The sequence below is a fragment of the Thunnus maccoyii genome, chromosome 5 (assembly GCF_910596095.1).
Source record: "Thunnus maccoyii chromosome 5, fThuMac1.1, whole genome shotgun sequence".
NCBI lineage: Eukaryota > Metazoa > Chordata > Actinopteri > Scombriformes > Scombridae > Thunnus > Thunnus maccoyii.
In genome coordinates, this window is record NC_056537.1 from 13,229,473 (window position 1) to 13,254,019 (window position 24,547).

General features: G+C 43.9%; 1 protein-coding gene across 2 annotated transcripts; it reads left to right on the forward strand.

Moving 5' to 3' along the window:
- Positions 1-755: 755 nt before the first annotated feature.
- Positions 756-24,007, forward strand: LOC121896866 (filamin-C-like). Of its 2 annotated transcripts, XM_042410915.1 has the most exons (47): positions 756-1,725; positions 4,085-4,333; positions 5,895-5,992; positions 7,194-7,344; positions 7,618-7,736; positions 7,865-7,942; positions 8,067-8,229; positions 8,408-8,608; positions 8,773-8,889; positions 9,512-9,649; positions 9,823-9,949; positions 10,054-10,190; positions 10,290-10,483; positions 10,596-10,709; positions 10,819-10,962; positions 11,136-11,259; positions 11,559-11,719; positions 11,836-11,926; positions 12,069-12,238; positions 12,348-12,465; positions 12,610-12,872; positions 12,975-13,572; positions 13,952-14,125; positions 14,933-15,095; positions 15,175-15,503; positions 15,598-15,721; positions 15,909-16,065; positions 16,152-16,341; positions 16,460-16,483; positions 16,602-16,843; positions 16,946-17,045; positions 17,163-17,303; positions 17,523-17,651; positions 17,764-17,937; positions 18,030-18,194; positions 18,340-18,543; positions 18,641-18,793; positions 18,877-18,999; positions 19,129-19,377; positions 19,529-19,798; positions 19,919-20,056; positions 20,202-20,317; positions 21,140-21,272; positions 21,375-21,551; positions 21,674-21,892; positions 22,393-22,617; positions 23,283-24,007. In XM_042410915.1, the coding sequence occupies exons 1-47, from the start codon at positions 1,350-1,352 to the stop codon at positions 23,468-23,470; spliced, it is 8,238 nt and encodes a 2,745-aa protein (XP_042266849.1). In that variant the 5' UTR covers positions 756-1,349; the 3' UTR covers positions 23,471-24,007. The 2 variants fall into 2 exon arrangements, with proteins under 2 accessions (XP_042266849.1, XP_042266850.1); XM_042410916.1 differs by lacking the exon at positions 8,773-8,889 and having other exon boundaries at positions 757-1,725.
- Positions 24,008-24,547: the final 540 nt, after the last annotated feature.

The following is a 24,547-nucleotide window of genomic DNA, read 5'->3' on the forward strand; positions in this document are numbered from 1 at the left end:
ACTGCTGAGTCACAACACCACGACAGTCCCTGAACCTGCAACAAACACAATATTCACTGTCACTGACTCATTTTCATATATAGATTATTGATTTTTATATGTGCTGACAACTGGCTGAGTGTATTTTATGGTTTAAAGACTCATCTTCAATTAATGCAAGTGTCACTTACCAAAGTTGTAGATGACACTCAAGAAGTCAATTTCTGTCCTTTCTTTTTTCTGGGAAAAAAGATTCTCTTATGTGGCCTGAAAAGACATTTAAAAGAAAGAGGCTGAGTTTAGGGAATTGAAATGGATTAACTGAAGAAATTCTCTATAATATGCTTAATATGTCATTACTTGATGGTTCAGAAAAGAATACTTGCTGTACATCAAAATCTAAGCACACTGCCTCCCTTCAATACCAAGCATCAATCTATAAAACCTCTTGAGCTTGTATTGACCTTTGCTTGTCTACATGGAAATGTATTTCACCCAGGGGTGGCAGATTATTGTGAAACACACGTAATGCAGTTGCTTCATCTTCACCAGTGTGACCTCATCCTTTAAAATATTTCCCTCCCAAGGCCTCAGTGAGACAATTTTGTCCTACTTTTTTGACAATTATTCTCTGTAAAATTATAAATTTGGTGAAGATTGAGGAACTCCGTCCTCTCCTCACTTTCTTTTCTTAGCTCAATTGTTCAGCCATTTGGACCCTGAGCATAACACACACACACACACACTCACAACAATCGGTAAGTCCCAGCCCCCAGCTGCCCAAATAGGAGCGCCTAAAAATAAGGAGCATGCCGCAACTGTTGCGCTGCCTGGGGTCTGACCAATCACTGCCCCATCCTCCCCGTAAACCGACCCCGACTCCTGTTATCCTTATGGATCACCAAATAGACTATGATCACAGAGGCTGAGTGACGTGGCCCGGGTCCTTTATATACCCATCTCTTTCCGCTCTCAGCATTCAAGTTAAACACGCTTAAAGACAACTTCAACAGTGCTGCTCCAGCTCACCTGCCACGAAACTCCAAACTTTCAAACAGCGACATCCTTCTGAGGGTCATACTAGAGAGGAACGGTTTGTCAAGAGGGTGCCAATTAAAAAAAAGCGGACGATCAGCTGCCTTGCACGTTGTACATCGGATCATTTAATCCATCACTGTCCTGACATAAGTGGTTTCTTCGCAAGTACTTTCGAAAAATCTCTAGGCTGCTTTTAAAACTCCTCCAAGTTTGAACTTTCCTCCGCGAGAGCGCGCTTGCCATCGACCTGCTAAAGTTTTCAGCGCTGCCGAGCGCACAATTCAACACATAAGTGTCACCGAGGTATAAAAGTGGACACGGAAAAGGCCACCATGATGAGCAATAACTACAGCGAGGACCAGCTGCCTCCACAGTATTACCAGGGCACTGACTTTGGGGAAGAGGAGGACGACGAGATGCCAGCCACGGAAAAGGACTTGGCCGAAGACGCGCCATGGAAGAAGATCCAGCAGAACACCTTCACCAGGTGGTGCAACGAGCATCTCAAGTGCGTCAACAAGACCATCACCGATCTGCAGAGGGATTTTAGTGATGGGCTAAAGCTCATTTCACTCCTGGAGGTTTTGAGCCAGAAGAAAATGTACAGAAAGCACCACACCAGACCCAACTTCCGTCAGATGAAACTGGAAAATGTTTCTGTGGCACTAGAGTTCCTGGACAGAGAACGTATCAAGCTGGTTTCAATCGGTAAGTCACAACAGTTCAGTTGTAAGATGCAAGCATGGTTAAGTTAAACAAGCAATAAGATAATTAATTCATAATAGTTGACAGTGTGTGTTGATCCACATATAATGATAACAGGTGCCATGCTTTAATATTTAAGATTTGAGATATGACAATAACATCATTTCATACCTTTTATGGGTTTTTTTAGACTGTCATATCTTCACAAACACATACACATACTGTAGCTGCCCTGTTGATATGTTATCAATCCAGGTGACAGCCAGCAGCGAGATATGGCTTTCACAAGCCTCTGGGAATCTGCATTGAGCCAGGGGTCAACAGCTCATTGGAAAGTTGCTGCAGAGGTGCCACTGAGGTCATTAATTTGTGTCAGGACCAATAAGACCTAGTGTCTCTATAGTGTGCTTTAGTATAGCTTACTCCAACTGTTTTTTAAGCTAAGGGCTGGAAATTCACTAGGACTGTGCTAATGAGAATGACACAGTTTATACATGTGGACAGGGGTCACACACACGCAGGCGCAAACTCTTGTCAGGTCAGGGGTCAGAGTGACCTGCTGGGGCTCTTTGTTGACAGCCAAGTTGCTGTCTGGGGATTGGTCTATCTACAATAGCTGAGCTCAGAGTCACAAGAAAGGGGTCAACATGTCTAAATAACGCCCCCCCCCCCTCCCTCCCTCCACCAGAGTGAACCGAGTGCCTTAAAACTTTTTAATAACTGAGGAGAAACTAGTACCCTAATATGAAAAGCACAGAAGTGGTAAGATGAAGAATTATGGCTTAATTATACACCTGTAGACAACCCCATAATTCACACAGGAGAATAGTTATTAAATGTTTGACAGAGTATTTTTCTGTTTTGGTGACTAATGATCCTGCCACACACTTGAGTGAAATTCCCGGCATGACTGAGGCTTTGGCCGGTGGGCTGTGAAGGCCATAGTGTATCTGTGTGGACATGAGTGTGTTTGTTTGAGTGTGTGTGTGTGTGGGATGACACTGAGGGAAACTCTCAATGGCAAACTCAATCCTCAGGAGTCCTGCTGATCACAGGAGGGCAAAGGTCGCAATCACAGATCTTACCTCAAGGGCGGCAGACTGTGTGTCCTCGGGATAGTGTGTCTTAATATGTAAATGTGTGTCTGGCACAGTTATCCCAGCCGTGCGGAGACACTCTAGGTCAGACTGCTTTGACAGAAACAGGGCGTGATAACAGAAGTCCTGGCATTTTACGTTCTAGCACCTTCTCCCTCAATGCAGCTCTGGTGGGTGAATACAGCCCTCTTAAGATAATGACTCAGTCTCATTACAGTGACCCAGTGATAATAAAAAAGTCACCACAAGCTTAGTTGCACATGTGTCACACTGTGTAACTGGAGACCATCTGATGGATGTTTCTTTGACCACACATTTGCCTTTAAAGCTGGACACGGTGGGATCAAAACCACACTGTGCCATTTTGTACCACCTGTCTGTGCCAGTCAAATGGTGACATGTCAAAAGTTACCCTCTGATAGGGGCTACAGATCTATGAAAACATAAATAATCTCAATAAAATAGTATTGTGATAAACAACTGACATCAATGTTCCTCCCCTATTAAAGTCTTACTGAATTAACTGGAATGTAACACACCGGATTAGCTGATGAAACATTAAAGTCTAGCACTCCTCAGAGGTTATCTGGCTTAAATGGCTGAATTTCTAAATGAGAGTGGGTTTAAATGGCTTATTTGAAAACTTTTCCTCTGAGAACTTCAGGAAATGAGATGCATGCACGCTGTCAATGAATCTAATCTCCATCTATTTGATTTATCACATTCTGGCACTACAAGTTTTGGAGGTAATTGAAATCCAAGTGATATTTATGCAGAGAGGGATCCACTTCCACATATCCTCAGCTGTCACTGTCTTCAGAGTACCATTGTGACTGGATGACAGATTGTCAGGGGTCCTCAGCCAGACAGCTGTCTAGGAGAAAGGGGCTCGGGGGAAGCAGTGAGGAGCATTAGATTCCTGTCTCCTCAGCAGTCAATCATCATTGTTTATATTTCTACTCAGAATAGGCTGGTCAACTCTGCAGAGCAGCAAGGAAGGACTTTTTTGATATAATACACTTCTGCATCAATCTTAGTTCTCCATTTCTTATTTCTTAGCTTTGGAGTGTGATCAGGGACAGCAATATACATAATTTAAACCATTTCACTAGTAGGTTGCACAAATCACAGAAGGATCCATAAACAATTACCTATGAAATACAGCTGGAAGATGCAGGATACTTCCAAACACTGTATGACATTATGTGAACTTCTGTAAATTGTAAATCCTCATGAACTTTGTTGTCTCTACTGTCCAACTACAGATAGCAAAGCCATTGTGGATGGAAATCTAAAGCTGATTCTGGGTCTTATCTGGACTCTCATCCTCCACTACTCTATCTCCATGCCCATGTGGGATGATGAGGATGATGAGGAGACTAAGAAGCTGACACCCAAACAGCGCCTGCTTGGTTGGATACAGAACAAGGTGCCACAGCTGCCCATCAACAACTTCAACCGGGACTGGAGGGATGGCAAAGCCCTGGGAGCTCTGGTGGACAACTGTGCCCCAGGTAAGAAGCTTGTAGAGGCATCAGCTGAGTCTATAGGCCGGGCAGTGTAAGAGCTGAGTCAGAATATGTGCAATGCCTGTTGAGAGGCTTGTTGTATATGGAAGTTTTCCTTGGTTGCTATGGGGGTAGGGGTCAAGCATGTGTCAGTCAGTGTATTTGAAACAGTATCAACTTCTCAAGAGAATTTGTCTCCTTTGCTCCTCATCTCCTCTCACATACTGAAACACACATTCACACACACACACACACACACACATCCAGATTCAGATTCAGACGTCAGCCAGTGTAATCTGTCTCTGGAGACCAGGTAGTGTCAGTGGGTTGTAGAGGGGCTACGGATGGCTGAAAGGACGTCCCTGCCAGCTGTCCCACAATGACTGAAGCTTTCATTCTCACTGTTTCGGGCCCTGAGGCCCAAGCCTGGCTTTAGTGTTTATAGCCTCGCAGCTACACAACACCCCCAAATTTGGGCACCATTCCTCCTCTTCTGTCAAGGGGGATGCTTGGCTATGCATCAAAATACGGAGTGATCTGTCACAGGGAGGTGCCTAAGCCACAGATCCACGGACTACAAGGCCGCAATTTGAGTCACTGCCAGTTTAAGCTTCCAGTACCGAACATTAGAGAATCCTCTCTTAGCTGTGCTTCGCTGAGTGAAAGGTGGAGGAGTAGCCAGAGGAGCTTAGAACGCCGTGTTTAACTGTGTTTATATGAGCCATGGATCTGAGGAGACGCATCTTTCAAACACTGTGCTTCAGCACTGACCATACAAGGTTCTGTTGTTTCATCAGCTAGTACCAAACAGCAGAGTAACTGATGAAACTAGCTCTGCTCTGAAACTCAGATGCTTTGCTTTTGATTCAGACACAAATATGCAAAACAAGTTAAATTGGCCAGACTTGGAAGAAACCAATGTTCTAAATAAAAGGCACATATCTGGTACAATCTCTGTTAGAATATCCAGTATGTTCTTATACAACTATTTATGTATGTACTATGCATCTACTAGCTATGGTTTTACTCCAAAGCTGACGTCACTTTGAAGAGCAGTGATTTCCCAAAGTAGCATGCTGTAAGGCCCACCCAGTTGACAGCTTTATAAAGGCAAATCTTTATTTCTATACTGTCACTGTACACTCCCTCCTAGCCAATGCAAGTAAACTCAACACTCTTAATACTGTGGTCCTGTGTCTATATTAATTAGATAATAGTATTCTGTGATGTGCCTGTATGGGCCTTTGAGTGAGTGGCTCACTCCATTGCCAGCACTAATCCAATTTAGGCATTAGCAGCACGGACGAGGCTAGCTTTAGCCCCATTGAAAGTGCCAGAGTGTCTGTCGAGGTTGTTTCTTTTGAACAGTCAAGAGAGACCGTAATAGTCACACATACTGAATTCACAGGAGCGAAGCAGTGTGGGTAAGGTCATGTGATGTTGTAGTTGGAGGTGTTCTAGAGATAGTAGTGACAGCCCAAGTGGACTTATTATCGCAACCACATTGTAACTGAACTTGTGCTAGTCTGTGTAGAATTTTCTAATCGTCCTGTTTGCATTCTGTTAGGTTTGTGTCCTGATTGGGCGGACTGGGACCCAAACAAGCCTGTGCAGAATGCCAGAGAAGCTATGCAACAGGCTGACGACTGGTTGGGTGTGCCTCAGGTAAGATGCATGATAGATGTCAGTAAAAAAGTGCCTTTTTTTGCTTTAATTAAGCTGTGTGACAGGTGGGTGGGACTGGTCTCTTCGGATGATACAACAAGAAAAGGGAATGTCTTTCCTGTGTTTTCTAATTGGTAACATAGTTTATACTCAGCGGATAGACATTCAGTAAGCACCAATCATCTCCAAGCAGTTTAAAGCAAGTACCAAGACACATTTTCAAATGCAAACATGCCTTACTACATGCACATACGCCTGTGAGGCAACACTGAACTGAAAAAAAGGAAAGACTGTGTACGGAGCCCAGTGTTTTTCCAGGGACATCATGCTGGAGGGTGTCATGAAATATTAATTACCCAGCTCACTTCTAATATTTCCATTTACTTTATTGTAGCTCTCAGTAACTGAGTGTGTAGGAGTTTTATTTGGTAGATTCGTGGATTTGTGGAGGTGTGAGATTTCTTAACACCTTCCGAGCCCGCCACTGAAACAGAGGTGTAAATATGCCAACGCTCAACAGAATAACAATGTGAACAGAGCAAGAGTGCAATATTTCCAGTCCCATTTGTAAGACTCAGAGTCTCCTTATTGTAATGTGCACTATGCAGGTTGTTTACTTGTTTGTCTAAGACACAGGGCTAGCTATTCTCCATGAGGCTTAGCATTGGCGAGATAGCCGGGGGTGTATGTCATGGCTCTGCAGACCTGGGGGCTGGATTCCAGTGTGGTGGTGTTAAGGAGATGTGGGAGAGGTCTGGCTCAGGATAAATCCCCCCTGGCTGGCTTATTGAGGGCAACAATCCTTAACCCTGCTGTCCTGGGGTTAAATATAACCAGCGTGGCGCATGGCTTTGTGCCACTGTGTGATAGACAGGCAAACAAGTGCTGGAAAGGAGAGAGGAGTCAGAGGTGGAGGGAATAAATAAATTTAATCCTTGTTAAATCCCATTGCACTATGCTTAACATGGGAAAGTTGAATAAAGACTTAACTATACAACTGTTAAAAATGACACTTTGACAATTAGACATTAGACATTAGCGTTTTATGAATATGATTGTTGCAGAAAGTTGCACAAAAACTAACCTTTAATCTTTGTGTTTACTATATTTTCAATTCAAACCCAGACAGATGTTCATTCAGAAACCTCAGCCATGTTGGATGACTAATCCTTGTTATACTGGTTGTCTGACTCCACTTTAGGTGATTGCACCTGAGGAGATTGTGGACCCAGATGTGGATGAGCACTCAGTGATGACCTACCTGTCTCAGTTCCCGAAGGCAAAGCTGAAGCCTGGAGCTCCTCTCAAGCCCAAACAGCTTTTCCCAGACAAGGCCAAAGCCTATGGACCTGGTGGGTAGCCCAACAGTGTCAATGCACCTGCACGGTTCACAACAGTTCCTATTAACTGTATGAATGCATAATCAATATCGTTCGCCCTCATGGGATTTAATGCAAAAGCAGTGACACACATAACTTTATGGGGAGCTTTGTGCCTTGTAGATGTCTTGGTACTGTCAAACAACTTTATTATACATAATCTGTGTGTCACTTTCTGGCCTGTTGCTAATAATGTGGCATTGCCCTAAACACACCTCAACCCATGTCTCTGTATTTATATTACAGGTATTGAGCCTCATGGCAATAAGGTGCTGCAACCAGCTGTATTCACTGTGGATACTCAGGAAGCCGGCAGTGGTGAGGTCCTGGTCTATGTGGAGGATCCTGAGGGACACAAAGAGGAGGCAAGTTAGAACTGAAACAAGAGAACTAGCCAACTCAGATAAATCCTAGTACTAAATGTAGAAATGTTTAAGTTTAGCATCTTATCTTTGATCCAACCCTCTCTTTACTTTGCCTTCTTATTCTCCAGGCTAAAGTTAAACCCAACAAAGACCCAAAAAGAACCTACACTGTTACCTACGTTCCTAAAGTTGAAGGAGTCCACAAAGTAAGCCCAAACAGCCTTTATTGCATTATTGCTAACTTATTGATATACATTATGTCTATACATGAACATGGACAAATTCTCTATTTAAACATGTCTTAAATATGTCTCTTTCCTTTACTAACAGGTCAAAGTGCTATTTGCTGGTCAGGACATTGACAAAAGCCCCTATACAGTGAATGTGGCCAAGGATATGGGTGACCCCAGCAAAGTCCATGCCAGAGGACCAGGTCTGGATCCTACAGGGAATGTGGCCAACAAAGACACCTACTTTGACATCTACACAGCTGGTAAGAGCGGAAAATACAACCACTCTACATACTGACATGTAGACATTTGACTCACAGGAATGTGATCTGATGAAAGGCTTGCATCCAAAAGAATCACCGCCACTTCCTCAGAGAGCCTAAAGCTACAACTGCGGCTACTTTGTCCTGTGATAACTTATGTTTTTTCTGTCAAACTCAGGTGCTGGTAATGGCGACATCAGTGTGATCATCGTTGATCCTCAGGGCAAAAAGGACACAGTGGAGCTCACCCTGGTGAATAAGGGTGACAGTGTTTTCCGTTGCACCTATCATCCCATGCTGGAGGGGCCTCACACCATCCATGTGCTGTTTGCGGGCCAGGAGATCCCCAAGAGCCCTTTCACTGTCAACATCGCAGAGGGTGAGCCATCTGTCTGTGTTGTAAATTACTGTCAGACAAATCAGATTTCTTAGCATGCTGTTAGTGTCAGGGTGACCTATCCATCACAATCCACAGTCATCTTTATTTTCCCTGGGAACAACCACCCAGTACAGACCATAACCCTTCCTATTTGTCATTTCTAGCTTTACCCGTTGCTCCTCCCATGGCAGCTCCACTGCAGATAGTCCCTCAGTCAGTGCGCACTCCTGCTGGAGCGAAGGGTGGAAAGGGGGCTCCCCCCCCAAAACCTGGCCGCCCAAGTTAGTATGGTCTGCTGGGAGGAGCTGGTGCCTTTTGCTCAGGCGGAGCCCCCAAACTCCTCTCTATGTTGCGCCCTGTACATGCCTTTCTGTGCTTCCTTTCTAAGATTAGGGTGCCCGGGCTACATGCCATGCTTGGTCGCCTGTGCCATCTTCATGCGGCCTGCAGCTTGATGGTTCAATTTCAGAGAGAGATGAAATGCAATGTTGTTCAGACTGTCCCAGTTTGCATTTCCTGTCTATTTTGTTCAACTCAGTTAAATATCTTTGCTTGTGCCGTTGACATGTTTGTTTTTATTGCATCTACATTTGCATCAGCCAGCATTCAGTTTAAGCCTGCAATCAACATTTCTGAGTGACTGACTGAAATGTTGCCAGATGCTCCCTCGATGCTCTCAAATGTGTCAATATCCCATTCAATATACTCTGTACTTTGTGTTATATGTGCTGCAAATAGCTTCACTCTCATTTACAGGTTCTGCCTGTCAACTTTTAAGGAATCCCATTTGAATTGGATGTTTTAATGTCTGCTACTAACATTGCTGTCAACTGCTGGCTTCTCTTAGTTGCCTTTTGCTGTGCTAAATATTCTCCCTTTCACATTTGTTGGTATTCCTTTCAGCCATGAACCCAAATGCCTGCAGAGCTACAGGCAGAGGCCTTCAGCCTAAAGGCGTGAGAGTGAAGGAGGTTGCAGACTTCAAAGTTTTCACCAAGGGAGCTGGCAGCGGAGCACTGAACGTCTCAGTCAAAGGACCAAGTGAGTCAGACAGCTCTCTCTTCTCTGCAGCACTTCTCACTCCTCCTCTTACATTTTTGGAATTATAGATCGGAAGAGTTGCATTCAGATAGGCATATGACAAAGCACCAAACAAAATGCATAAAATGTCTGTTCAACTTGATAAGAATCCATATTTATTTATTAATCCTCAGCTGGAGCAGAGGAGCAAGTGAAAGTGCGAGATGCAGGAAATGGTGTGTATGAATGTGAATATTACCCCCTGAAGCCTGGCAAATACACAGTCAGCATCACCTGGGGAGGCCAGCCCATCCCACGCAGGTAGAGTCCTATTGATGCCTTCAGATATTCATTAACAATGCACATTCACTTTTACGATAGGTAATATTGAGTGTTATGTACTTTGGTATTATTGTTTGCTGCAGCCCCTTTGAAGTGGAGGTGAGTGATGAGGCAGGCTTTCAGAAGGTGAGGGCCTGGGGTCCTGGTCTGAAGACTGGCATGGTTGGAAAATCGGCTGACTTTGTAGTAGAAGCCATCGGCACCGACGTTGGAACTCTGGGTAAGTCATGGACCAGTTATGTGCACTCAGGAAACGAAAAGTGAAATCTTTTTTACTTTAAATCTGAAATCTGAATATATCAATATCCCCTTTGCTCAGGCTTCTCAATTGAAGGCCCATCTCAGGCTAAAATTGAGTGTGATGATAAGGGTGATGGCTCCTGTGATGTACGCTATTGGCCCACTGAGCCTGGCGACTACGCTGTCCATGTCATTTGTGATGACGAGGACATCAAGGACAGCCCCTTCATGGCCCACATCCTCCCCGCAGCCAATGACGTCTTCCCTGAGAAGGTAATTCCCACCCATAACAGAATTACACATATATATAAGAATAAAGCATCATGATGCTCTGTTTTGACTATTTTCTGAACAAAATACATTAAAATGTGTTTTGTGGTTGCAGGTGAAAGCTTATGGTCCAGGTCTGCAGCCAACTGGCGTCACTGTGAACAAACCAACTGAATTCACCATCGATGCCCGGATGGCTGGGAATGGTCAACTCAAGATCTATGCACAGGTATGGAGAGCACCAATTTGTGAAACCTTCATTTTTTATTCATAGGAACACATCATTTATATTGCATGTGAGTGCAGACCAGAGCTGACATGCTTTTGTATCCACTAAGGACGCTGAAGGATGCACCATCAACATCAAGATCACTGACAAGGGAGACGGCACATTTCTGTGTGTGTACACTCCTGTCAAGCCCATTAAACACACCATCATTATCACCTGGGGTGAGGTCAACGTGCCCAATAGCCCCTTTAGGGTAAGACACATGTAGATGTACACACACACACACACGCACAGAAAATATGTCCATTTAGTCGCTTTCAGAATTAAATCTAATGATACTTCATCTAATATAGACAAAGCATGAAGACTGCAGCAGTTACACTTGAACAAATTGCTTCTGCCTCAAGTACATTGTGAATTCATTAGGTGCTGGTTGGAGAGGGTTCTCATCCAGACAAAGTCAAGGTCTATGGGCCTGGAGTGGAGAAGACGGGGCTCAAGGCTAACGAGCCAACATACTTCACTGTGGACTGCAGTGAAGCTGGCCAAGGTGAGCATGTATGAGGAGATGATGTGGGTGGTTACACTTGAGCACACTTGAACAATCGAGAGTTCAGTTGATGCTTAATGAAATTAATGCTATATTATGTGAATGTTGAAAAATATAAAGCACAGAAGAACAGTAGTAAAGTAAGTAAATCTATGCAGTCGGTCTGCCAAAGCTGAGCTAAGTTATTTGAAATGTATAAAATGTGCTTAAAAGAGAGCTCAAGGCAGTGCTTCTATTTATTCTGATCATCTACTTTTGAATGACCTTTGTGAACTATGCTCATTGCTATGCACCATTAGGGGACATCAGTATTGGAATCAAGTGCGCCCCAGGGGTGGTTGGCCCTGCTGAGGCAGACATCGACTTTGACATCATCAAAAATGACAATGACACCTTCACTGTCAAGTACACTCCCCCTGGTGCAGGACGCTATACCATCATGGTGCTGTTTGCTGACCAGGTAAGAATACAGTTTCCAGTGCAAGAAGGACTGATATGTTATGTTACATCACTTCTGGAATGATTTTTTTTTGTTTTCATCATTAATGAATTTTTTTTTATGATTGGCTTTGTCAGGAAATTCCCATCAGTCCATTCAAAGTCAAAGTGGATCCTTCCCATGATGCTGGCAAGGTGAGAGCAGAGGGCCCTGGACTCAACAAGACAGGTGAGATTCTTTAAGAACCAGAATTGGTTGCACACTAAATTTATAGATATTTGTATTTGTAACAAACACCCACTTCAATACTTAATGTCATAAAAATGATTTGACTAGGATTGGTAGCACTGACAAAAGATGTGTGTTTCAGGAGTGGAGGTGGGCACTCCAACCCACTTCACCATCTACACAAAGGGAGCAGGCAAGGCCAAGCCTGAGGTGCATTTCGCAGCATCAGGCCCGGGAGAGGCAGTTCGTGACTTTGAGATCATCGATAACCACGATTACTCCTACACTGTCAAGTATACCGCTCTTCAACAGGTACAGTAGGCCTCTGTTTGAAGTCCATTAACATTAGAATAGGATGCAGAAATTATTCACAATAACACCCCCAAATCAATTTATATTCATTCCTCTTGTTTTTTTTCAGGGTAACATGGTGATTTCAGTGACTCATGGTGGAGATCCCATTCCCAAGAGTCCCTTCCACATCACAGTGGCTCCACCTCTGGATCTTGCAAAGGTGAAAGTGGAGGGATTAGACACCAGTAAGTTAAAAACATTGTACTAAATTATTGCGTTTATTATATAAAGTTGTTTGGGAAATGTTGTGGTAATGATTATAACTAATGCATGAAATGAAAACTGAAAAATGCAACAGTTTAAATGTTTCATGTGAATTTTTCTTGCAGAAGTTGAGGTTGGAAAAGATCAGGAGTTCACAGTTAACACAAAGGGCGCTGGTGGGCAGGGTGATGTAGGTGTAAAAATGACCTCACCCTCTGGCAGACCAATCCCATGCAAGCTGGAATCAGACAAAGCCAAAGGCACTCACAGTGTGAAGTATATTCCCCCAGAGGAGGGGCAGTACAAGGTTGATGTCAGCTATGATGGCAACCCGGTGATGGGAAGCCCCTTTGGGGTGGAGGCAGTGATGCCTGCTGATCCTTCAAAGGTAAAAGTTCATGAAACTTCATGTAGTACTTCATTTTCTACATATCTGTTTGGTTATTATTAAGTTATAAGTTATTAAGTTAACCTGACTGTTGCATCACAGGTTCGAGCCTTTGGCCCAGGCCTGAAGGGAGGCATTGTGGGTAAACCAGCTCCGTTCACTATTGACACAAAGGGAGCTGGTGCAGGTGGGTTGGGCCTGACTGTAGAAGGTCCCTGCGAGGCGAAGATTGAGTGCCAGGACAATGGTGACGGCACATGCTCAGTGTCCTACCTGCCCACAGAGGCTGGAGAGTATGCCATCAACATCCTGTTTGCAGAAAAGCACATCCCCGGCTCTCCCTTCAAGGCTGCAGTGCGCCCAGCTTTCGACCCCAGCAAGGTGACGGCTAGCGGCCCTGGTTTAGAGAAGGCCAAGGCAGGCGAACCAGCAACCTTCACTGTGGACTGCACCCAAGCAGGTGATGCTGAGCTCACCATCGAGATTGTGTCAGAGACCGGTGCTAAGGCTGAAGTGCACATCCAGAAAACTGCAGAGGGAACCTTCTCTGTTACGTACATCCCACCTTTCCATGGCACACATACCATTACCATCAAGTATGGTGGCCATATGATTCCCCAGTTTCCAAAGGTCCTGCAGGTGGATCCGTCTTTGGACACCAGTGGAGTACACGTCTATGGGCCAGGAGTGGAGCCCAGAGGTAACAGAACACAAGACAAATAACCTATCCTTAAAATTAGTTAGCACATTATATTATTTTTTTTAAATGAATCTACAGAATGCACTAGCGCTAGGATTAGTTAGTGAAGTGTGCTTTTTGTTTTTTATCATTGTAATTTAAATATATATGGGTTTTGAACTATTTTTCAGACAAATCGATCTATTTTAAGACATCACTTTTTGCTCTTGAAAATTATAATGGACATTTGGACCATTTTCATTACTCAATTTCTAGTTGAAGCACTGTTTTGTACTATTTAAAGTAGTTTATAAATAGCTCAATAGATCAGATTAATAATATCAAGACTTAAGTGATTCTTTTTGGCAACAAATCATTTCGAGGCCTTTTCTGTTTCCAGGGGTCCTTAGAGAAGTCACAACCCACTTCATTGTTGATGCCCGCGCCCTCAAAAAAGTTGGAGGAAATCATGTGAAGGTTCACATTATCAACCCCTCCGGCACCAACACGGAGAACTTCATCACTGACAAGGGAGATGGCACCTACAGAGTAGAATACACAGCATTCGAAGATGGTAGGAGCACAGACAAAAGGATTACATTATTTCATTAAACACTATTAATTAATGCACTTAAAGGATCAAGGGGTGGAGAGACATTAAGTGATGAAACAGAGATCTGTATCAAAATAGTGTAACATTTACAAACCTCACCTGCTGCAGATAAAAAGAGGTTTTGTACATAGACAGGCTGTCTGAAAGAGCACATACAGGCAGACGGAGAAATCACTAACATGTGCTTGTGTTGGGCGCCATTTGGGAATAAAGCAGAAGAGTGGGAAAAGTCAGAGTGAGAGAGAGAAGGAGAGAGGTATAAATACAGAATGATGCAGTGGAGCAATGATGTGAGGGGCAGAGAGCAGAGAGGCAGACAGGCTCTGATTTATAAATAGTGTGTTCTGGAACAGAAGCTCTTAACCAGGCAGGTATGTGTGCTGAAGACTGGCTGCGCAGAGCAATACAGCGAGGGAATGACAGAGGATATTAATAGAGACCACAAAGCAAAGAGATCACAGAGCATTTCTCCACCACCAGACATGCTCTAATATCATAGCAGTGGGGCTGGGAATCTGGCATATAGGCCTACTGAGAAGGCTCTGTCAGAAAAATGTTGTAACAGAATAATGAATAGGGAACAGATGTAATGCCTTGTACATTCACCAGAGCGTCTGCACTCTAGATGGCGTCTTTTATAAATAAACAGATGTTTATCTCCCTAAAAGGGAATTTGTCTGGCCCATAATTAAAAGCAAGTGGCAATGACAGAAAATATTTGCTTGCTTTGCAAGAACTCAGGCAACTGATGTACCTGTTTGTGCGCAGGAATGCACCTTATTGAGGTGATGTATGATGACGTGCCTGTACCCAAGAGCCCCTTCAGAGTGTCAGTGGTGGAGGGATGTGATCCGACCCGGGTCCGTGCCTATGGACCGGGTCTGGAGGGAGGAATAACCAACAAGTCTAACTGCTTCACTGTGGAGACCAGGTACTGTTGGATCACACAGTTACACAGTATGTGCACGTTTAGGTTGACAAGCTATATAATAATTTGTCTTGTGTCTCAGGGGCGCTGGCACAGGAGGCCTTGGCCTGACCATCGAGGGAGCCTCAGAGGCAAAAATATCCTGCAAAGACAATAAAGATGGTAGCTGCAGTGTGGAGTATGTCCCCTTCACTCCTGGAGACTACGATGTCAACATTAACTACGGGGGTCACCCAATCCCTGGCAGTCCATTCCGTGTGCCAGTGAAGGACCCAGTGGACCCCAGCAAGGTGAAGTGCTCTGGTCCCGGCCTGGGCACTGGAGTGAGGGCACATGTGCCTCAAACCTTCACAGTGGACTGTACGAAGGCTGGACAGGCCCCACTGGATGTCAAACTCTATGGCCCAACAGGTAAGGACACAAGCACAACTACACAAAGCTAACTCTAAACAGTCAATCAGGTAGTTGCTGATATGTCATTATTCCCATAATGTTTTATTTCCAGGTACTGTGGAGCCAGTTGGTGTTAAAAACAATGGTGATGGAACCCACACAGTTCACTACACTCCAGCCCAGGATGGACCTTACACTGTAGCTGTCAAATATGCAGATCAGGAAGTCCCACACAGGTAAAATATGAATATAGAAACCCAGAAAGCATGGCAGTATATGCAGATATTTCTTGATTAAAGTTCTGCTCTGTCTGGCTAAATGTAAGAAAGGAAAGTGTAGATCAGCAATATTCCTTCTCCAGTTCCTGTCTTTTGTAGGCTTGGGTTTAGTAATTATTCTTGATATTCTCTCCTTCATTCACAGTCCATTCAAGGTAATGTCTCAGCCTGGGCATGACGCCAGTAAGGTACGCGCCAGTGGGCCTGGTCTAGACACCAAAGGTGTGTCTGCCAGCCTGCCTGTTGAGTTCACCATTGATGCCCGTGATGCTGGAGAGGGACTGCTCACTGTACAGATTCTGGTCAGTTAAGCTACAGTTACTCATAGATTTCCAGCATTTCAATCATAAGTCGCTATCTGAGATAACATGATATCCTCTACTGACAGGACCCAGAGGGCAAGCCAAAGAATGCAACCATTCAAGACAACAGGGACGGCACCTACACTGTTTCCTATGTACCTGACTCTACAGGCCCCTACACTATCACCATTAAATATGGAGGAGATGAAATTCCTTACTCTCCATACCGCATCCAGTCCCTGCCGACAGGAGATGCCAGCAAATGTCGAGTCACAGGTAAGGAAGCCACTGTGGACTCAAAATAGTTCTAATAAATCTAAATATTGTTATAGATTGTAGTTGTATCATCTTTTATATGTACTGTATATTAATATCATGCTCTTTTTCTTTCCAGTGTCTATTGGAGGACATGGCGTGTGTAAGTAGCCAAGACTTCACTTTTATTTCTGTTATATTTCTAGAAAATCTTCCAAGAATCACTGCATTTATGTAGCACTTATTACTCTTTGCCCTTCTTCCTCCTCTGGACTTAACAGCGAGCCTTCAGAAGCTGCAGACCTCCGAGGATACAGTCATCACTGTGGATGCCAAGGCTGCTGGAAAAGGCAAGGTGACCTGTAAGGTGCTGACTCCACAGGGGATGGAGGTGGACATGGATGTGGTCGAGAATCATGATGGGACCTTTGACATCTACTACACAGCCCCTGAACCTGGGAAATATGTTATTACCATCAGATTTGGGGGGCAGAACATCCCTAAGAGCCCCTTCCATGTGATGGTGAGTAGATGAGTATAACATCAAGGTGTACACACCTCTATGTGTGTTATATTTGTTGTGACAGCTAGTTCCATGAAACCAACTATTTTTCTGCTTTGACAGGCCACAAATGAGCCAGTTGCTTCCCCCGATACTGTGGATCCTCTCTTCCGTCCTGTTAACTTCCTCGTCCCCTTCATGCCACAGCAAGGAGAAATCACAGGTGTGACAAACACCATTCATACAGAAACAAAAGCACGGGCACACACACCTCTCAACAAAACCTCAAAAACCTGTTTTTTGGGTCACTTATATTTAACCACACTGTTGTCATTTCTAGGTGAGGTGCGGATGCCTTCAGGCAAGACTGCTCGCCCACATATCACTGACAACAAGGATGGCACCATCACAATCAAGTACCAGCCCACGGAGAGAGGCCTGCATGAGATGGACATCAAATATGAAGGCAACCACATTCCAGGTCAGCAACACACCACTTTATACGGATGGGGAATTGTTGAAAAACATGTCGTCACCTGAAATATTCCTAGATGTTAGTGATGCGGTCTGAAAAATGGTTACCATTCTCTGTCAATTTTACCCACTATTCTTTAAAAATAACCGTAAATGACTGAATCAAAATTACATATACATGTAGTTCTGAGTCTCATTACTGTTTGCCAATGATTATCTCCTACAGGAAGCCCACTGCAGTTCTTTGTGGATGCTGTGAACAGTGGACTGGTGACTGCTTATGGTCCAGGTCTGAGTTACGGCATGGTGAACAAGGCTGCCACTTTCACTGTTGTCACCAAGAACGCAGGAGAAGGTACAATAGCTCACATTTTTCAGGGATATTTGCAGCTGCACAGTGGATTTGTTGCAATACAGTTAATCTTTAGCAGAAAAGTAAGAAGCTTGGCCTTTTTTCTCCTTCTCAGGCGGTCTGTCACTGGCAGTGGAGGGTCCATCTAAGGCAGAGATCACCTGTAAGGACAACAAAGATGGTACCTGCACTGTGTCCTACCTGCCCACAGCTCCTGGAGACTACAACGTTATTGTGAAGTTTGACAACAAGCACATTCCTGGCAGTCCCTTTACTGCTAAGATCACTGGTGAGGAAATCAATCACTTCTCCCATAGACTGACACCATAAATCAGGTTTTAAGGGTTAACAAACATCTAAACCACCTTTTTCAATGTTAAGGGGATGACGCCATAACCAGGACATCCCAGCTGAATGTTGGTACAGCGGCCGATGTGTCCTTGAAGATTGCAGAGACTGATCTGAGCTCTCTGACTGCCAGTATCAGAGCTCCATCAGGCAATGAAGAACCCTGCCTGCTCAAGAGACTGCCCAACAGACACATTGGTGAGATTTTACTCTCCAAGAAAAGAAAAAACCCCACAGGAATTCAGTAATGAAGACACTGTTGGATTCATCTAATGCATTTCAATGTTATTTTCTGTGCTTGGTTCTTTTTCTTGAGTATTTTTCCCTCTTATTTTTTTCTCAGGTATCTCTTTCACCCCTAAGGAGGTTGGTGAGCATGAAGTGAGTGTGAGGAAGAATGGCGTGCACGTGGCAAACAGTCCTTTCAAAATAATGGTTGGCCAGTCAGAGATCGGTGAGGCCAGCAGAGTCAAGGCGTTCGGTAAAGGCCTGGTGGAGGCACGCACTTTTGAAATGGCTGAATTCTTTGTGGATACAAGGAATGCAGGTAAGCTTTGGAAAAATGTTTCACGATTCATGGTTAGAACAGTTGAAAAAGCAACAAATATTTTTCCAACTTTTATCTGCTTCTCTCTTCCCTTTAGGTTATGGAGGTCTAGCATTGTCAATTGAGGGTCCGAGCAAAGTGGATATCAACTGTGAAGATGTGGAGGATGGGACGTGCAGAGTGACCTACTGTCCAACAGAACCCGGAAGTTACATTGTTAACATCAAGTTTGCTGAAAAGCACATCCCAGGTTAGAATCTTTTGCTTGGAAAATGTTTAAAGCCTTAAAATAAATTACTTTATGCTTACTGTATATGCATTGGTGCCCTGCAGGAAGTCCTTTCACAGTGAAGGTGACCGGAGAAGGAAGGATCAAAGAGAGCATTACCAGGAAGAGGCAGGCATCTTCAATTGCTTCAGTGGGCAGCACATGTGGCCTTAACCTTAAGATCCCAGGTGAGTAGTAGCCAGTCAGAAGTAGTTACAGGATGGTCAACCATCTTTGCTTACCTGTAATGTTAAAAAAAATGAATTGAGACCCAGCCAGACCTGTAATCTCACTTGTATTTTCCTTCCTCTCTGTAGGAAACTGGTTTCAGATGGTTTCTGCTCAGGAGAGGCTGACCAGGACATTCACCCGCAGCAGCCACACCTACACCCGCACTGAGCGCACAGAGATCAGCAAAACCCGCGGTGGAGAGACAAAGAGGGAGGTACGAGTGGAGGAGAGCACCCAGGTGGGCGGAGGAGGAAGCCCCTTCAGAGACGTTTTTGGAGACTTTCTGGGTAGAGAGAGCCTCAGCAACTTCGCCGGCATCACTGCCAGACCTGAAGGTAAACAACCCTTTTAAACTGTAAAAACCTGTACATTTAAAGCTTACAGTGTCATTGCAGTATTTCTTTGTTTTAACCAACAATATCTGTTATGTATCTTGCAAAAATGTCTTAATTGTATCTAACCTGCTGTGCCGCTCTGCCTCACCAGTTGAGAGTGGCTCTCAGGCCATGACAGCTCAGGTGACCAGCCCCAGTGGGAAAACTGTGGATGCTGACATAGTGGATGGAGGAAGCAGCACCTACAGTGTGCGCTTCATCCCCCATGAAATTGGACCCCACACTGTCAACGTCAAGTACAGAGGTCAACATGTACCTGGAAGTCCCTTCCAGTTTACTGTGGGGCCCATGGGAGAGGGAGGAGCACACAAGGTCCGTGCAGGAGGTCCTGGCCTGGAGAGAGGCGTGGCTGGAGCACCAAGTAAGTTCACCCTGTGGACATATGATCATGTAAATACTTAAAAAAGTGTTTCATGAAATGTCAATTCTTGAGATGAACCCTCTGTATCCTTCTTGCTAATCTTTGTTTCACCTTCTCTAGCTGAATTTAGTATCTGGACCAGAGAGGCAGGTGCTGGTGGTCTGTCCATTGCTGTAGAGGGGCCAAGCAAGGCTGAAATCTCCTTTGAGGACAGGAAGGATGGTTCCTGTGGTGTCTCCTACGTAGTGAAAGAACCAGGTAAAACTTTTCCTCATTTGTATGTTTTAGCAGAGTGTGTCGATGCAGTTTATTTGTCTCTTATCTGTTCAATGTTTTTGTGATTCTTCCACACTTCTTGCAGTTCATTTTATGGTGAAATTAAATAACATGTCTGCTTATCCAGGTGACTATGAGGTGTCAATCAAGTTCAACAACGAGCACATCCCTGACAGCCCATTCATCGTTCCGATTGCTACACTGTCAGACGAGGCCCGCAGGCTCACTGTCACAAGCCTTCAGGTAAGATAAGACACACACATGCAGAGAGTTGACAAAAGCCACATAAATTTGTCACACCTAAGAAAATGGGCTATGAAAATACTTAAGAAACAACATATTCACAGCCACAAAGTATCAGAGTTAAATAATAATCTTCATGTAACATACTGTATGAGTGGTTGTAGATATTTCTCTCTAATATCACTTTGCCCTTGAAGTGTAATTGAATGCCAGTGTTGGAGCAGTGTCCAGAACTATAATACTGTGATGCTGGCCAGTGATGAAGGGCTGGATTAACTGTCCCTTGCTAATGTGGGGCAACACAAGCTGTGCTATGTGTGGGCTGTGTCAGTTACTCTATGTGATTGTGTTTCTGTCTGAGAGGAAGAAAGAGAGAAAAGAGTGAGCAGAAGATAAAGACTTTAAAAGATACCTTTGACAGCTCACAATATTGGCATCCTCACTTCACAGATGCTTGTTTTATTTGCTTTCACAGTTTCCATTACAACTGCCAACAATGCTTAAAACATGCATTTTTAGTTAAATGAAACACCACTTCAGGGTGCTTTTCTACCAATTGAAGCCAGGTGAAGTGCAATATCAGACCAACATTTCAAATGTCACGCTATCTCTTATGTCTGGTAGGACTGCTCATCCGCCTGTAGGGCAAAAACACTAAACGCCTCGCTATAAACTCTGACCTTTTCTGCCTCTCACACCCAACCGCTCAGTCTATTCTCGTTCAGGCATGATGAGTCACACACTTTGTGTCCCTCGAGGTGCAGTCACACACACACAATGCACGTACTCACACATATTCATATGTTTCCCTGTCTTTTTTAGGAAAAGGATTTGAAGGTAAACCAAGAAGCCTCCTTCATGGTGCAGCGAAATGGGGCTCGAGGTGTGGTAGATGCCAAAGTCCACACTCCAGCAGGCTCTTCTGAGGAATGCTATGTCACTGAGCTGGACAGCGGTATGCACCAACCTCAACTTTGTAGCACAAAGTGGAGTTCAGAAGACGGAGTAATATTCAGAAAATAATAAAAGAAAGTAACATATCTATGTATGTTTTCAGACAAGAGTGCAATTCGCTTCATTCCACGGGAGAATGGAGTTCACTCCATAGATGTCAAGTTCAATGGATGCCACATTCCTGGAAGCCCCTTTAATGTGAGAGTTGGAGACCCAGGGCTGATTGGAGACCCAGGCATGGTGACTGCACACGGCCCTGGACTGCAAGGAGGAATCACAGGTACATATCACCCCACTGAATATTATTATTACTGTTTTCCTTCTGTTTTTTAACTTGAATTCAATATTCACATGTATGAGGAGTCCTTTCATCATCTCTATCCATTTCTGCATTTCTTTCAGGTGTAGCCTCAGAGTTTGTGGTCAACACCTGTAACGCAGGCTCTGGTACCTTATCGGTCAACATCGACGGGCCATCCAAGGTCAAGATGGATTGCTGCGAGTGTCCCGAAGGCTACAAAATCATCTACACACCCATGGCACCCGGCAACTATCTCATCACCATCAAATATGGCGGGCCACAGCACATCGTGGGCAGCCCTTTCAAAGCTAAAGTGACAGGTCTGCTTGACAGTCATTCTCCCATCTGATCTGTGTATCTTAGATCACAAGTGTCTCGATTATGAAACAAATGTTCCTCAGAAAAAAAGTGTGGAAGTCAAGAAAATGTTATGTCACTCTCACTCATGCTGCTCAGTGTACATCTTACATAAAACTGTCTTTCTCTGGCAGTACAGTAATATATTCACATCACCACTTGCTGCATACAAATGCCTTTTTTTTATTAACGTAACATAAAAATACTTTCAAGATTGAAAAGAACTCCCATGAGTCCTGGAAGTTCACTTTATTTGAAAGTAGCATGAAATATGTTTGCATTTGAGCTCAGGCACTAGTCCACCTCCTTGCACTTTTTCGAGGAGTGAAACTCTCCCCACAAGCAGCAGCATCTTTGCCTCTCTCATATCTTTGTCAATACTGAGTGTGTTATGTAATGTCTGAAATGAGCCATGATGACATTAGATAACCTTCCTCTCCTCCTGTCTCTCTCTCTGCTGCAGGCACCCGGCTGTCAGGGGGACACAGCCTCCATGAGACATCTTCTGTCTTGGTTGAAACGGTTACCAAATCCTCCAAAGTGGGCGGTGCCTACAGCTCGTCCTCCTCCTCCACCACCTCGACCAAACTGACATCCGATGCCAGCAAGGTGGTTTGTCGTGGAACGGGGCTGTCCAAGGCTTTGGTGGGACAGAAAAACAATTTTACAGTTGACTGCGGCAAAGCAGGTGAGACCATACGGAGCAGGTTACATTCATATGGTGAATATAACATGTACGAGTAAAAGCATAAATCACACACACAGTTTCCACAGACACTGTAGTTAAAGCACTATTACATTGATATGTTTGATTTGTTGCTTGGGGGCAGTGGAACATGCTGTAAATACAACATTGACATATTATCACCTTATAAAGTGTGTTCGCATTATAGCTATCCAGCAGCCACTGAGAAAATGTAGCATTAACTTGAGGTATTTCTGGCCATCTGGCAGATGTAAGTCTAATATTCTCCTTTTAGTTCTATTTGGACTCCACAAACTACTGAGGGAAATATCAGGCAATTTGCATGCTAAATACTCCACTGTGTTGACCAGCTAATCACTAACTAATGCCAAACATTAAGTAACCATTAAAGTTGCAACCTGTATAACCAAAACAATGAGCTAAAAGATGCAAAAAGGTTTTGCAGAGCTGAGGTGAACCAGAGGTGAAAATTCTTTGTGGGTTTGTCACTATGAGTGACCCCTTTCACATCACATGTAGTCCTTTAATCCTTTGTTAACTCAATGTGAACATTTTGATTAGTGCAGCTTTAAGCCTACAAAGCCACACACCTGTACAACCTTTGTACACCATAATCATCAAATCCCCCTCTCACTGCTCTCGTCCAGGTACCAACATGCTGATGGTGGGCGTGCACGGACCACAAACTCCCTGCGAGGAGGTGTATGTGAAGCATATGGGTAACAAGCTCTATAACGTCACCTACACCGTCAAGGACAAGGGCAGCTACACTGTCATTGTTAAATGGGGAGATGACAATGTCCCTGGGAGCCCCTACAAAGTGGTTGTACCCTAAAATAAACTGCACCACTGTCCCATTCTCCTCCACTGACCCACCACCTTTTTCTCATCATGTTCACGCGTCAACCAAACTCCCCTGTCCTTCCTTTTTGCCGCTGCTCTTCGCTCTTCAATGGATATACTCAACATGCACTAAAACCTGCAAAGACATTTGCTTTCAGTTTTCTTGATGACTGACGTCTTCATGACAGAATATGTATTGTGCCAAAGTTTTGTATTAACTCCAGAAATGACATTTACAAGAATGCATTCACTTTCAAAGTGATGTAAAGGCAACAGCGTGGTTTACGAGTCTTTGAGTGATGATGGTTAAATGTTTTGCTCAGTAAAATTTCCCTTCTCCTCTCTGTTGTGTAGTAGTCAAACGGTGTAATATGTGAATGTTAGACATTGGAGTAATCAACAGTATTAAACAGTGTTAAAGTGTGATACAACATGGTTTTGTATGGAATGAGAAACTGACTTTTTTGTTATATTAACCTATTTTTGGTAAGTCTTTGCAGACCTAATAAAGATTTTATTGCTAACTTTCCAGATGAAAGTGATTGAATTTTTTCTGTGATAGATTTCTCGCAGTGCTGGCAGAATCGTGACTAGTTCAGCAGCAGGCATTTCTTACTTTTTAGATTTTTATAGTTTCATCATGCTGCTATTTATCGACCACTGCTGGGTCTTCCATTTGAGCAGCATCACAGATGGTCTCAGCTGAGCATCTGATCAGTATCAAATAGTTAGTTAGATTTCAAGGCTTGCAATAGTTTGGTTTAAAGGTTCAGATTTTGAATCTCCTATTGCCCTTTATTGAAATATATAAGACATTTACATTTGACATCAATTTAACATTACTGCATTGATAAAATAGTCTAGGATACTCTCTGTGTTCTCATTTACATCCTGTACTTGTCTAGATGCAATCACAAGATGGCAGCATAGTCAAGCTCTCCTCTATATCTATGTCTCAAGCAAATATACCAGAACAAAATCTCCATTGTTCCCAGTGAAGATTAACTACACCATCCTCAACACAAGGGAGCCTGTGGAGCGTAGAATCCAGAGGCATCAACTTCCATTG

What these genes read in the sequence shown, in the direction of transcription:
- LOC121896866 (XM_042410915.1), top strand. Translation starts at nt 1,350, where the DNA reads ATGATGAGCAATAACTACAGCGAGGACCAGCTGCCTCCACAGTATTAC. An exon ending in GGCCAAAGCCTATGGACCTG is followed by an intron (nt 7,345 to 7,617) that starts GTGGGTAGCCCA and finishes TTTATATTACAG; the next exon opens with GTATTGAGCCTCATGGCAAT. An exon ending in AGTGGAGGGATTAGACACCA is followed by an intron (nt 12,466 to 12,609) that starts GTAAGTTAAAAA and finishes TTTTTCTTGCAG; the next exon opens with AAGTTGAGGTTGGAAAAGAT.